The following is a 14,530-nucleotide window of genomic DNA, read 5'->3' as shown; positions in this document are numbered from 1 at the left end:
CAACTGCTCAACTCGAGCTGTCCCCCTGACGTACTCATTTGTAGTCCTGTCCATATTGGTCATTGTCAATGGGAATCTGAGCATCTTCAACTAGGCCACTAGTTGGAACACTTATGTACAACAAAGCAGACAAATGGTCACAAAATATTATAACAAACTTTATTTATACACATATAATATACTGATTTTAAAACTAAAAGGCTGCTTTTCTTGCTTGACAGATGTGGAGTAATAAATTATTCCAGTCAGCTGTTCCTGTGACTGGGCTATTCTTGTTAAATACTGTCACTGTACAAAAAAAAACCAAACAGCTGGGAAACAACACATACGAGATTACATCTGAATTGATAATGGTGACCGTTTCTTTCACACAGCTGTGCTATCAAACACATTTTATTGCAACTATTGCTTGCATTAAAGTCGGTAGCTGGTAGAGACAGGAATGTGTATGATTTCAGTGGTTCAGACTTGAGCAGCCTCCTCCTCCTCCTTCACCTGGAAGACACGCATAAAAGCTCTTTACAGCTCAAGTGCTGAACATGAAATATAAATCAAGATGTCAGGATTAACATCTTAAAAATTAACAGTGTCCTAAAATCAAATGAGAGAAAGACAACAAACCTGTTCCACCGATTCAACCTCAGGTACATAAAACTGTAGCATGTTTTGGATGCCACTCTTCAAAGTCACAATTGAACTGGGGCAACTGGTGCAAGAGCCCTGCAGCTTCAGTTTAACAATGCCATCTTCAAATCCGCGGTATAGAACATCTCCCCCGTCCTCTTGCACAGTTGGCCTGACAGAGTGAGAACATTGACTTGTATTAGGCAAAAAACCCAAAAAGCATAGGAAGCAACAGGCCCTGAGGTCATAGTGCACCTTCATGAGTAGTTACCTTATTCGAGTCTCTAGTAGTTCTTTAATCATAGCAACTACCTCGTCGTCGTCGTCTGACGGTGCTGAAAGGAGAGGCAGAGATTGTTGTTCCTCAGCATTCAAAGCAGCTTGTTATTTCTGTCTAAGTTGATGTTTTAATAATGGGTAGACCACAGCTGTTTGAAAACCATACCTGTATCTGGGCTTGGCTGGCTGTCCTCGTTTACAACAGGAAGCCCGGAGGTAAAAAAGTCCATAATGGTAGCAAACACATCAGGCTTAATTACCTTCCATTCCAAATTTGGGTCAGCCTAAACGAAGAAGGATGAGAAACCAACCTATTCTTAGTTGTGGTATGCCAAGCTGTGCCAGTGCCAATTCTTACAAACTGGGCATGGCTTTACCTTTGTGATGGTAATAAAGTCAGGGCCCAGGAACACACTCTTGACTCCATCGATCCTAAAAAGCTGCCTGAAGACAATCACTGAGGTTTTATTATGCCACACTTAAAGATTCATCTTACACTTAATACAGAAGGTTGTGCAATGATTGTAACAAATAAATACACACATATAGACGTGCAAATTGTGTGCAGGTATCAGTCACATTTATTAACATAATATTTTAATGGGAATAGAATTAGAAAATAATATTTCTGTTCAAAATTGTTGCACCGCAGTGTCATAAAGATCAAGTAGAGGTAAAAGTGTTACACTGAGGACGTGAATCAGCAGCGTGCTGGGCTGTGAGAAGAGAGGTCTACTGTTTCTGTGCGTATCAGAGGTTATACCTTTTTTATATTTGGTAATAATAAATGTTGCCTTGGTTACTGCCCTACCAACAAGGCATGTACTGGTAAATCAATCTTGTCATGTGACTAGCAGAAGTCAAACTATTAATCCATTCTTCTTCTGGCTGCTCCACAGTGGATCATCTGCCTCCATCTCCATCGTTCTCCACTGTCACACTAATGTCCTCCTACATGACATCCACCAACCTTCTCTGGAGGTCCACCTATTTTCCTCCTGTGTGGAAGCTGTATATTCAACACCCTTTGTGCAGCATATCCACTATCACTTCTCTGCACATCTCACTTCCCTAACCCTTCTCTGCACAGACCATCTCAGCCTTGCCTGGCTCTCCAACTTTGTGTTTAAACTGCTCAACCTGAGCTGTCCCTCTGACATGCTCATTCTGATCCTGTCCATCCTGATCACTCTAAATAAAATATTTAGCATCTTCAACTCTGTCATCTCTATTTTTTTTTTGTTTGTTTGTTTTTTGTCAGGGTCACTGTCTCCAAATTATACATCATAGCAGGTCTCACTACTATCTTGTAAAATGTCTCATTCACTCTTGCTGCTTTTCCTCTGTCACAAATCACCCCTGACACTCATCTCCATCCACTCCACCCAGTCAGTTATTTCACCTGTCGTGTGCACTGTCCACCGCACTGACCGCATGTATTAAAACTCATCTACCTACATCTGTTATGCTAAGATGACTGTTTGACATCAGGCATTTCTCTCAGACCAGTAATCTCACATACCTGGCTAGAGGTGAGCAGTGTGCCTCACGAGGGCCCGCAAAATTCATAGTTCCTGTTTCAAGAACTGTCCGGCCAGGCAGGAACTTCATGCTGTTTGGATTTGGTGTATCCTGCGTCTGCACAAACATGGTCCTTCCTGGGAAGAGAAAAAACAAAGAAGAAGAATGCAACATAAATCACCTTTTTTCATTAGACGGTGTCCTTATTTTGTGCAGCAACTCTTTACTTTATTGAACTGCAAGGCTAATGTCACGTGTCCTACAGGCACCTGCTCAAACAGCAGCTGCATCTATTGGGTTCAAGACAATCACTCCAGTATTAACACATTCAATGTTACACATGTGATTATTCTGAATACAAACCAGGAACAATCCAGATGGGGTTTGAGGGCCATCTGTTTGAAACTCCCGTGGTATGTGAAGGCAAGTGTAATCCAGTGCTCTGAAACCCACTGACAGCAAGACTGAAAAATGCAGCAGATGAAGACATTTAATACAGCCCAGCTCACACTGATAAATGAATGGTGTTAGAAATCAAAATGTCAAGCACCCGTGCCAGCTCACTTCATCTAATGCCTTCCTCTCTGGAGCGGTGAAATAATGATTTCAAAACATGAAGGTGTGGTGAGACTAATCCACTAAAATGATTTGGTGCACAGTGTTTGTACAAAACTGTATTACAAACTGTTGCATAAGGCAACACGTAAAACAACCAAAGGGGTCATGCAGAGCTTAAAACGATACACTGTGCAATCAGTATTTGTCTTACTTTAGCCAAGGAGAAAGAACTGTCTGTATCATTTCACTGATAACTAAAAATTTATTTATTTTTATAAGACATTTGAATTACAAAATAGAAAACACAGACATACACTATACAATTACAGGCAAAAATGGCACTGTATATGATATGCAAGGAAAGTGGACAACAGCAGAAATCTGTCTGTTACTTTTATTTGGTGTTAGATTTGCCTGAACCTGCTGATCTGCTGGGATTTTCCCAAACAACCATCTTCAGTGTTTAAAGAGAATTGTCATAAAGAGAAAATATCTGGTGAACAATGGTTCTCTGGGCTAAAGCACATTGTTAAGGTCAGAGGTCAAATGAGAATGAACCTGATACAAATTCAAATGCAAATAACAACTTATTACAACAGAAGACCTTATCCAAATGCAAGACACATTGAAGCTTGAAACAGATGGGCTACAGCAGCAGAAGAGCACACTGTGTGGCACTCCTGTCTGCTAAGAACAATAAACAGGATTAACCAAAAATTGGAAAATGGAGCACTGCAAAATCGTTGCCTGGTCTCATGAATTTTAATTTCTTTTTTTAAACAATATTTTTTTATTAAGAATTTTTCTTTTATACATATAAACAAAAAAAAAGAAAAAGATTACAGTTGATCTGTACATTCGGGATTAGGGATGGGTACCGGTGTCCGGTGCCATGATGGCACCGGTTCTGACATAAACGGTAGTAACCAGACCGAAAAGCAGCGCACATTTCGGTGCTTTATTTCGGTGCTTTTTTTTCCTGAGCTGTGATACACTTTTAGCCAATCATTTTACGTTTCCGAGGATAGTAGGCGGGGCCAGGTACGTACGTTCTGTTAGAGCAGAGCCACAGATTAAAAATGTCCAAGGCGAAGCGGTCAAAAGTCTGGCTGTACTTCATAGCAAAATATGCAAACTCAGCAGCAACAAGTGCTTTAAGCTGATACTGTCAAAGGAGGTAACTCCAAGAATCCGATTAAACAGCTGGCGACGCATAGCGGTTTTTTTTTAAACCCAGAAATGCGCCGTATTTGATAGCTTGCTGCGAGACCTCACACCGTGCACGTCGGGTGGGTTGCCAGTTATCGGACCCGGAGCAACATCCCCCAAAAACCCGAAGAATAGAGTCCTGGCCCCTAGCTCTGCCAGTGTAGCAGAAATGATGAGGATGATGATGCAGCAGCAGCCGTTCTTCTCTGCATGAGTAGCTTCATGTTGTTCGTGTGTAATTTACGTTGAGTAGGCTAACCACGTTATTACATTAATGCATGTAAGGTGAACTAGCAAACATCATCATAGCTACATGCGGCTGTCCTCTTGTTTGATGGCAGATGCTCCCTTCACCCTGGCCAAAAAGGCTAAAATGACCAAAGAAAAAGTGGGAAACAGCTAAACATGAGAGGTTTTGGACAAAGTTTGTGTTTTTTCCATTGATTAAGCACTGCTTCCAGCCAAGAGTGATGCCATATATGCCACATAGCTGCAGAAAAGGCACACATTGTTATCTTTTTACAAAAAACAAACAAACAGCTGAACACGAGAGGTTTTTGGACCAATTTTGTGTTCTCTGTTCTTTAAGCACCGGTTCGAGCACCGTTTAAGCACCGGCACCGTTTCAAAAGTACCTATTTGGCACCGGTATCGGATAAAACCTAAACGATACCCATCCCTATTCGGGATGAATTTCAATTTCTGCAGCGATGTTTGGATAGTACGGTCAGATTTGTCATGGCTCCATCCTGCCTTGTATCAATGGTTTAGGCTTCAGGTAGTGTAGCAATCATGCAGATTTTTTTCTTAGTATACTTTGAGCCCCTTATTTCCATCTGAGGATAAATTGGGAATACGTGGAATGACATGCTGCTCACCATGTACATCCCTTTGTGAAAGTGGTTATAATGGCTTGCTTCTTTAACCCTTTATTTACAAGTGCTCTTTAAATGACAGTAACTGTTTCCGTTTTTGTTAAAGACATAATTCAAATGGTTCCAGAAGAAGGAGAAAATAGGCTTCATGGGATACTTAATTTATCATGGTAGCACAGGAAATTCACAAGGTAAAAAACAAACAAGGGCCTAAATTTTACCAAGTGAACTTCACATTGCCTTAACTCCTCAACCATTTTGGTCATGTCATGAAGAATTGAAGCAGTTCTTAAGGCAAAGGGGGTCCAACCCAGTACTAGAAAGACGTTTGTAATGACGTGTCTGAGTGTATAAGACCGTAGAAACACCAGCAGAAAGTTATTTTAGTTTTGCCTTTTGTAATTAATTGTTATTTATATTTTGTTTTGATGTTTTAATCCAGTTTAGTTTGAGTTAGTTTACAGAGTGAGTGCAGATTGTTTTTTTGTTTTTTTTAATCACTTATTGAATTAAGGGCATATGTCAGAGGCAAGATTTAGTAAAATCAGTGCAGTTATAAACTTCTTAGGTGTAAATAAATATATCTACGAAAGCCTGATAAGGCAGTTTAATTTTTTTTAAACCAAGTTAAGCGATACTAAAACCTGTAATATTTTTGTTAACTATAATAACTGCAATAACTTATGGATATGAACTGTCGAGAGTAACGGTGTCCCTGTGTACAACTCGGGATAATCCAGAAAAAGCAGATTAGAATCGGGCTAAAGTTTTAGCACTTGTGCAACACAAACAAAAAAAACCCCTTTTTTTAAGTTTGCAAAGGTTTGTTGTGGTTGATACTGACGACTTTAAAGTGTTAATAAGCGGCTGTACGGTGGAGACGTTTAAAGCAGTAAAACATCCCCACACCTCCCTGCTCTGTAGCTGACTGCGTCACTCCGCCTTTTAGCCAGCGTGCTACCGTTAGCCTGCCTGACCCTGATGCTTAACATGCCGACACATTCATGCACACATGAAATAAAGCAAAAACAGAAAACAATGCAGATATAGATAAATACAAAACAACTTACAGACGAGAAAGTCTTGCTGAAATACCCAACAATCTGCCGACCTGCCTGTAAGTCGCCATGTTTGTTATGGTTAGCTAAACACGACGGAAGTGGCGCGGTAAATAAGGGGACGTGACGCACTATTATTGTACATTTGTTCGTCCCCCCTCTTATTCCAGCAGCAGCTACACTCAAGTCCAGCTTCTAGAAAACTCTGAAATAATTTTGTGTTGTATCTAAAAATATGCCGTGTGGCAAAAACTTTAGAAGGAGAAGGGACTCGTCCGATGTGGAAGAGGATGAGACCACCGAAGAAGTCAGGTAGAGCCATCCGTTTAACCACAGGAATAAAAAAAAAAAGCCCTTTAGAGTAATGCTATGCATGCTAATGCTAATCGCTAAACGCAGATAGTTTGTGGTCGCATTTCATACAAGCTGCCCAGGTAATGTGTTTGCAATCGTTTGTGTTTCATGGATGTTTAGACATAAGTTGGAAGAGGCTAAAGAGCTACAGAGTTTGCGCAAACGACAGACCGGAATCAGGTAACGTAAATAAATCAAACCACGAACACGTTTCATCCTGTTACTTTACATGAAGTTTTACAGTCTGTGGTTTGAGCAGTTACAATCACAGTTTTTTTTAAATATTTCTTTTATTTAGTGTGACCGCCTTGTTGGTTGGAGAAAAACTTCCACCAGAGGCTGAAATTGAGGTAGGTAGTCAGTTTTGTAAAATATATATATATATTTTAAATTGTAATATAGCTTCATTAACCAAGGTGTTTTGTTTTTTGAACTTACGTTTATTAACATTATTTGATTATTCCGCACAGAATGACCCATTTAAACTGAAGACTGGGGGAATTGTTGACATGAAGAAAGTGAAAGACCGGAATAGAGACATGTAAGTGAGTTTTTAACTATTTTTAGCATAATTGCTCTAAGCTGTGCATTGATATGTCATCATTTCATGTTATGTATTCAGGACAGAAGATGAGACAGACCTCAACCTGGGGACGTCTTTTTCAGCCGAGACAAACAGAAGAGACGAGGATGCAGATATGTATGTGTGCTTTTTTTTCTTTTTTGTTGTCCCAATGTCTGATTCTTTTCCCTCCACTTTAGTTAGATATAGCACAAATTACTTAGAAGAGACATTTCAAATCCCCAACATTTAGGACACAATTCAAGATACCCTCACACTTGTTTACAACATGGTTTTATCATAAATTTATCCTCACAGGATGAAATATATTGAGACGGAACTAAAAAAGAAGAAGGGCCTGGTGGAGGCTGAGGAGCATAAAGTTAAAGTGAAGAATCCAGAGGACCACCTGTACGAACTGCCCGAGAACATCCGAGTCAATTCTGCCAAGAAGACAGAGGAGATGTTGTCTAATCAGATGCTGAGTGGCATCCCTGAAGTTGATCTCGGCATTGAGTATGTACCGAGAATATTCTAGTAATCATCTACACTTATTTTAGACTCAGCAAGAGGAGTCTTTTGACTAAAACTGCATTTTTGCATGAGATATGGCATGAACGAATGCTGCTTTTTACTTGTAGCTTTACTAATGCAACTTGTGTATGTAATTTCTTTTCTAGTGCAAAGATAAAGAACATTATCCAGACAGAGGAGGCAAAAGCAAAGCTTTTGGCAGAACAAAGAAACAAGAAAAAAGACCACGGCACATCATTTGTACCCACGAACATCGCTGTTAACTACGTCCAACACAATCGATGTAAGTAATCTGAAGAGAGCGAGATATTCCACACCTAAATTAAAGCGGATTATACTGATCAAGCTGACTTTTTCTTTCAGTCTATCATGAGGATGCAAATGCACCGCAGAGACACCACAGACACAAAGAAGAACCCAAAGCAAGACCGCTGCGTGTGGGCGACACAGAGAAACCAGGTCCAGAGGGTAAGAGACTACAGATACGCTCACTGCTCAGTACACAGAAATAGTTCTATAACAGTTGGATAAACAAAAGAAAATGGGTGGGTGGAATCACCCCGGCGAGCAGGCAGTATGGACACTCGGCTTTGTGACTTTGAGATCAAGGTCAGAGGTCAAGTTTTCTGAAAATTATCTTAGCAATTTGGAGATTTTATCATCTCATAATTAGAGATGGACCGATCCGATATTACGTATCGGTCCGATACTGACCTAAATTACTGGATCAGATATCGGACAGAAATAAAAAATGTAATCCGATCCGAAGTATCATAAAATCACCTCACAAAACGCGCTACTTGGCGTAACCCAGCTCGGTGCGTCGGAGCAGTATATGTCACGTGATAGAGCGGCTATTGTCTGCGAGACCTGTCGGGGGCCATGTTGGGCATTAACAAGGAATATTTTTCTTTATGTCATTTAAAAACTTTGAATAAATAATTATCTGAATCTTACAACAAAAGTGGTCACCTGATTAAATGTATAGAAATCCATTATTGTATATAGTAACTATTAGGTCTAATATACACCCTAGTAAGCTATAGTACTTTTTCCTTTGGGAAGGTACAATCTGTGCAGTCTGCAATTCTGTTGAAGAAAGATGTTGAATCTATTTAAATATTGTAGAAAAATAATTGATTATTGTGCATTTGTTTTACACTTGCATTAAATTAAAGTTGATTACATCGATTAAGGGAAGGGGGGTGGTTCCCTAATATTTTTGCTGGGAGTTGGCAACCCTAGTAATTAGGTAGGTAAGTACTCTTTAAAATACCAGAATAGGGAGGATGGTGTTGGTTTAAATTTATTAGATTGATCAGTGTTGCTGAACTATAAAATGTTTTGGGTGGAGTGTATTTTTTGCATACAGGTATAGCAGAATAGCTTCAGTGTCTTTTTTTCAAACTTGAGTATGAACTTATACAAAATACAGTAAGATATTTATAAAAAACAGTTTTATTGATTACAAAATACACTGTATCGCATTCATATCGGTATCGGCAGATATCCAAATTTATGATATCGAATTGGACATTAAAAAGTGGTATCGTGCCATCTCTACTCATAATGACAATAATTTCACAGAATCAAGAGAAATCTCTGCACACGAAGGGAGATGGCTGTGACCTTGAGACCCTCATGAAGCAGTAAATTAAAAACAGGCATGAATCTGTAGTAGGAATGACTGCATAGACTCAAACACTTCAAAAACATTGCCAACTCAAAATTGAATAAAGTCTAAGTTGAAGTGGAAAACTGTCCTGTGGGCCAGACCTTTCAGAATGTGAAACTCTTGTTTTAAGTCACTGTCACTTGTGCATTTCCAAAAATATTTCTCAGTTTCAGGATTTTCTTCTTTTTATCCAAGCTAGATACAAACTGTATTACAATCATTGCATTTAATTTACTTTCAGTGGTATCCCCCATTTGCTTGTGTGTCTGTGTGGGGATTTATTGAAAATCTTTTTGAAACCTTTAATCTGATTTCTAACTTATTTGTTCATCCACAGCTCCGTCACCACCAAACTACCGCAAACGTCCAAACAATGAGAAGGCTACAGATGACTACCACTATGAGAAGTTCAAGAAGATGAATCGACGATATTGATGTGGATATATATAAAACCATTTTAAACTCAAGATTGGACCATAAATCATTTGAGCATCCCAAACGGCTTTTGATGGCATAGCTCTAACATCAGGGCCACACCGTGTAATTATTGTATATAGCTCCTGCTGTTTGTCTGTATACAGTACAGTTGTTAATGTCTCAGATGATTTCTTTTGCTCAGGATTGTCTTAAGTTTAAAGGACAGGAATATGTTAAGGATGCAGATTCTGGTCTTAAACTGGTCAGGATTTATTTTTATTTTTTTAAATCGGTGACTTTTCCCTTTTTAAGTGTCCACTGTTACATGTTTAGCTGTAGATTTGTGTTTAAAGATTTCAGAAAAATAAAAAAAAAAAAAGAACCAAAAATATTGTAATATTTGATTTAATCTGATGTGCAGTTAAATTAAACAGACAAAAGTAAACCAATGCCATTCTTAAAAAAAATAAAATACATTTAATGCAAAGTCTAACACAGGAATATAAAAAAGTACTTGAGTTTCAAAGGTGAGTTTAAAGTTGTCTTCATTTTCTTTTACTTCTTTTACTGAACGTGATTCAAGTCTAGACTTTTTACAGTGGAGTTCTTTATCAAATATATCTTCTAGTTTGTAACTAGGCTTGATGCAGATCTTGGAAAGCAGCAGTTGCACTTAAGAGCCTACCACTCAACACAAGCATTTTAGGTGGTTTAATACAACAGTCTCTTATTTTTGTGATGTGTTAATCCAAAAGAAACCATTCATTGCAAAGTTTAAGTCCAGTTTTAAAGTCCTCGATACAAAAAAGTAGCAAGTCAAACAACGGTTCACAAGCTATAACTGATCCAAACTGGGCAAAAGCAAACCGACAGGTGTCCCCCTTTCCTCCTCACGGTTTCTCTACGGAGGCGGTCCCGTGTCCGTTAAGGTGGTGCTGGGGGTTCGTCTCCTGAGATGGAGGCCCGTCCACGTCCTCGCGCTCCCCGTGCGTAGAACTGTTGCTGCTGTTCGCGGAGGCCCAACTGTCTCGACGGCGGTAGGCCTCGCACAGAGGCAGGTCAGTGCTGTCCCACTGACTGTAGCTGTGCAGAGCAGAAACCAGCAGGAGGCAAAGAATCAGTGCAGCACAGAAAGAGAGGAGCAGACGAGAGCAGCAGGTCAGAAACAAGCACAACCAACTCAGAGAGGAGCACGTGAAAGCACATTTGATAGAAGCACAGAGGTTATGCAGAAGCACCAGAAACAACTTAAACATAAAACAGCAATTTATTCATGTGTTACTATTTAGAGGGATGACTGTTGATTAAGCTCAGCAGAAGGGTGAGAACAAGTGCTGATGGATCAGAAAAGCAGAGCAAGTGCACCGAGCATGGCAGACCCCAATTTGGCATGATGCAAACAGAGCTCAGAGACACCTCTTAACACTTGATCACAGAAAACAAGACAAACTACTTCAACATTTTGTCTCTACTTTATTTCTTAATCATCCTGGGTCTCTAGGAACAGCGGGCAAAACCTGGTAAACATGTACAACTGCACCGTGCGACTGTGGCTGACACTGATGTTAAGGTTACACCTTTTAGATTTTAGGGACGGAATGAAAAACATTATTGTGGAAACTCTAAATAAATACCAGCAAACGTGTGTGTTTAACTGCACAGACCATCCTTAAAATATAACACAAAAGGCCATCACAACTTTATTTGACTTAAATACTACATATAAATAATCTTAAATTGATTAAAATTATACTTTTACACACAGAAAAAAAATATCTATAAATCCATATAGCTTTAGGACTTTAGATGTATATACGTGTTCTTTGTAGCACCCAGCAAATTTCAACAATTCATCGATGGATACAACAGCAAATCAAGTGCTTTAAATGATAGATTTTTAATAAACTTTGTTCATTCTTTTCATTTTTTTCTATTACTATAAATGAACAAGGAGTTCTCAATACTAAGATTTATAAATGCTGAATCTCTCCTGTCTACCAGATAATGTTGGGTAAACATCTCTCTAGGCCAGGCGAGGGGAACTCCAGGCCTCAAGGGCTATATCAGCTCTGTTTGGATCAAGGGCACATCTAAAACCTGCAGGACACCAGCCCTTGAGGCGTGGAGTTCCCCCACCCCTGCTCTAGGCCATCAGACGCTGCAGACTAGTTCCTAGGCAGTGACTAGTTGCTCTGCTGTGATTGGGTAGTTTTTAAATCAGACTGCCTACTAATCACAAGGGACAATGAAAATATGAACAAGATCTTTTCCAAGAGCTTCATCAGTCACCTATCCATGAAACAACTAATCACAGCAGACTATAGTGTCTCTTCTAGTTGATTTGATCTAGCACTAACCATTAGAAGTAAAATCAGTAAATCTACTGTTTTTGGTTCCAAAGTGCTGATATTTAAGGGCATGCCACTTTAAGACTGAAGACCTCCCTCTAATCATCTCTTATAATGATTTCTTTTAAAAAGGTCAAGGCACGCACTAAATAGTAACAATGTAAAGGCGCTTGTGGTGAGATGAGGTTCATTACAAAGACCTATAACAATTTTGATGAAAGGCTCAGTTTAGACACTGTCACAAGCCCTTCCCAGGGCTCAGTGTAAATGGTGAAATGTGAAACAGCGGTGCTGGGAATGGGACGACAGAGGCGCAATGGGATGAGGGATGGGGGCAAGTATGAGCCTATTTATACCTGGAGGAGTAATATTCTTCCTCTAGCTCATACAGGTCGATGGCAATCTCGTCACGGAGTGACATGAGCTTCTTGTCGCACTCTTCCTGTAGCGAGCGGAGCTGCTGGTTCTGCAGGCTGATGGCGTCGTTCACGGAGGGGAAGTCGTTCAGAATTAGGAACTGCTTCAGGTCAGAGACCAGCTTCATGAGGGACTCGCCGGCACGTACCTGGCACAGAAACATAGAAGAGGGGAAGCAGGTTTGAAAATGATCATAGTGATGACTTGTTAAAATGTCAATTTCTGCACAGAAAAGATTTTTCGCTAAGTGTAGAAACCGATTCATTCACAGGGCTGTATAATGCGTCTGTCAGTTACATACAAACTACAACATTTCAATACAAAGGATACTGCAACAGTAAAGTGCAGCCCCAGATGTGACTCTTCGACTAGTGCTAGTGCACACATCAACATGTTTACAGTAATATGATAAATTACATGGATAATATGTTAACCTTTCATTCAAAGGAGTCTTTCTTGGAAACAGATGTAACCAGCTTTGGATTTTTTCTTCCCCACAGGTAACAGAAATAAATAACAATAAAGCCCTGAATATGTTGCATACGAGTGTGTTGTCAGGCGTTTTCTGCAGTACTTACAATGTTGGCTGCTCTGACATGCATCTCATAATGGTCCTGCTCTGCCTGAGTAGGTCGGGATACCTGTGTCTCATCCTCAATCTGGACAAAGAGATAAGTGGTAGAATATTATACTCGTCATAATGGTGTGTTGTATTTGGTCCACTTAATCAATGTAAACCAATTTGAAACCAATAAATGACATTTAAACAACACTAAGCTGGTACTAAGGGACGTAAAGTGTGGAAAGAAAAAATATTCTCCACACCATTACACCACCAGCACCAGGATGGATCCATGCTTTCATGTTGTTTACACCAACTTCTGACCGTACCATCCAAATGTCATGGCAGAAATCGAGAGTCCGACCAGGCAATGTTTGTACAATCGTCTGTTGTCCAGTTTTGGTGAATATGTACAAACTGTAGCCTCAGTTTCTTGCTCTTAGCTGACAGCAGTTCCGTCCAGTGCGACTTTCTGCTGCTGTAGCTCTTCTGCATACCTCGACTGTAGGGACTGGTTATTTTAATTACCAGTGCCTTCCTATTAGCCTAAAATATTCTGGCCATTCTTCAGGCATTAACACTGCACCTTCACACAGAGAACTGGCGCTCGTTGGTGCTCGCTTTGAACTTCAGCAGGTCGCCTTTGCCACATTATGATGTTCAAATGCGAGTAACAAGGCACGAAATGAGTTGTGACCAGCTCTGATTGTAGTAAAAACACGAAAATACACAAAGAGGGAGGTGACAGTATGTCTGTTACCTTTGCTGTCTTGACTATTTCTGTAAAGTTGTCCATAATGGAGCGGATGTCATCTTTGAGCCTCTTGTTGTAGTTTTGCAGTAGAGTCTCTTTGCTCTGAGGAAGCACTCTCTGAGTAGTCATCGTGCCCGGGTAAACACACACCTCACGTCACCTGTGTACACCGAAATAACACACGCGGGCGCCTTTAGGCGATAAAGTTTACAATAAAACAAAAAAAGGCTAAACACATCATCAACGAGCACGCAAGTAGCTAGCACCGAAAGGCGCGTGCTTTCAAAACAAAAGCGAAGTCTCGCTCTCAAACAGTTTTCACATCTGTACCTGTATACGAATACACTTTAGTACGGATTATTGAATTACTGTTACATACCGTTTCTTACCACATATTCTACAATCACTTTTGTTTTCATGTAAAACAAACTCCTACGTTAGCGCCTCCTCCTTCTCTTGAAATTTGTGTGCTCACATCCGGTATCTCCCTGTAACACCGCACTCTACCGGTGCCTCCGGTAATTGCTCTCATGAATATATACATATATATATATATATATATATATATATATTTTTTTTTTTTAACTAATTTTAAACTGTGTACATATATATATATATATATATATATATATATATATATGACCCTCAAGCTCCCAGGCCTCTGGTAGAGGACCCGAGCTTGAAGGATAAACCGCCCGCAGGGGCGTGCTGGGTGGTTTTTTTTATTTTTTATTTTTATATATACACAGTTTAAAATTAGTTTAAAATTCCCAATGACATAAG

General features: G+C 39.8%; 3 protein-coding genes across 4 annotated transcripts; 1 reads left to right on the top strand and 2 right to left on the bottom strand.

The window, feature by feature from the left end:
• Positions 1 to 145: 145 nt before the first annotated feature.
• nfu1 (NFU1 iron-sulfur cluster scaffold homolog (S. cerevisiae)) lies at positions 146 to 6,276 on the bottom strand. Its single transcript, XM_026188483.2, has 8 exons — positions 6,137 to 6,276; positions 2,788 to 2,888; positions 2,426 to 2,561; positions 1,281 to 1,347; positions 1,070 to 1,187; positions 896 to 959; positions 622 to 796; positions 146 to 495 (listed from the first exon to the last, which is right to left on the bottom strand). Exons 1-8 carry the CDS (start codon positions 6,193 to 6,195, stop codon positions 463 to 465), a joined length of 753 nt encoding a protein of 250 aa, XP_026044268.1. The 5' UTR covers positions 6,196 to 6,276; the 3' UTR covers positions 146 to 462.
• Positions 6,277 to 6,294: 18 nt separating this feature from the next.
• c12h9orf78 (chromosome 12 C9orf78 homolog) lies at positions 6,295 to 10,055 on the top strand. The gene is made up of 9 exons (XM_026188482.2): positions 6,295 to 6,436; positions 6,599 to 6,658; positions 6,777 to 6,828; positions 6,949 to 7,019; positions 7,101 to 7,178; positions 7,359 to 7,556; positions 7,721 to 7,857; positions 7,938 to 8,042; positions 9,587 to 10,055. Exons 1-9 carry the CDS (start codon positions 6,360 to 6,362, stop codon positions 9,682 to 9,684), a joined length of 876 nt encoding a protein of 291 aa, XP_026044267.1. The 5' UTR covers positions 6,295 to 6,359; the 3' UTR covers positions 9,685 to 10,055.
• On the bottom strand, positions 10,056 to 14,271 carry med22 (mediator complex subunit 22). Of its 2 annotated transcripts, none has more exons than XM_026188485.2 (5): positions 14,137 to 14,271; positions 13,754 to 13,907; positions 13,010 to 13,090; positions 12,371 to 12,579; positions 10,056 to 10,749 (listed from the first exon to the last, which is right to left on the bottom strand). In XM_026188485.2, exons 2-5 carry the CDS (start codon positions 13,874 to 13,876, stop codon positions 10,557 to 10,559), a joined length of 606 nt encoding a protein of 201 aa, XP_026044270.1. In that variant the 5' UTR covers positions 13,877 to 13,907; positions 14,137 to 14,271; the 3' UTR covers positions 10,056 to 10,556. The 2 variants fall into 2 exon arrangements, with proteins under 2 accessions (XP_026044270.1, XP_026044269.1); XM_026188484.2 differs by having other exon boundaries at positions 14,127 to 14,266.
• Between the last annotated feature and the right edge of the window lie 259 nt (positions 14,272 to 14,530).

This window comes from Astatotilapia calliptera, chromosome 12 (genome assembly GCF_964374335.1).
Source record: "Astatotilapia calliptera chromosome 12, fAstCal68.1, whole genome shotgun sequence".
In the NCBI taxonomy this organism is placed as follows: domain Eukaryota; kingdom Metazoa; phylum Chordata; class Actinopteri; order Cichliformes; family Cichlidae; genus Astatotilapia; species Astatotilapia calliptera.
Note: the sequence above shows the minus strand (reverse complement) of the source record. Positions and strands in the feature narration are given on the sequence as shown.

Bases quoted from the DNA above. Each gene is read 5' to 3' on its own strand.
- nfu1 (XM_026188483.2), bottom strand. From the start codon at position 6,195: ATGGCGACTTACAGGCAGGTCGGCAGATTGTTGGGTATTTCAGCAAGA. The intron at 2,889-6,136 runs GTAAGTTGTTTT...TGCATTTTTCAG, and splicing joins TCAGCAAGACTTTCTCGTCT to TCTTGCTGTCAGTGGGTTTC. The intron at 1,348-2,425 runs GTATGTGAGATT...GATTGTCTTCAG, and splicing joins CACTGCTCACCTCTAGCCAG to GCAGCTTTTTAGGATCGATG.
- c12h9orf78 (XM_026188482.2), top strand. From the start codon at position 6,360: ATGCCGTGTGGCAAAAACTTTAGAAGGAGAAGGGACTCGTCCGATGTG. The intron at 7,179-7,358 runs GTATGTGTGCTT...TTATCCTCACAG, and splicing joins AGAGACGAGGATGCAGATAT to GATGAAATATATTGAGACGG. The intron at 8,043-9,586 runs GTAAGAGACTAC...GTTCATCCACAG, and splicing joins AGAGAAACCAGGTCCAGAGG to CTCCGTCACCACCAAACTAC.
- med22 (XM_026188485.2), bottom strand. From the start codon at position 13,876: ATGACTACTCAGAGAGTGCTTCCTCAGAGCAAAGAGACTCTACTGCAA. The intron at 13,091-13,753 runs GTAACAGACATA...CTCTTTGTCCAG, and splicing joins AAATAGTCAAGACAGCAAAG to ATTGAGGATGAGACACAGGT. The intron at 10,750-12,370 runs GTATAAATAGGC...TGCTCTGCACAG, and splicing joins GAAGAATATTACTCCTCCAG to CTACAGTCAGTGGGACAGCA.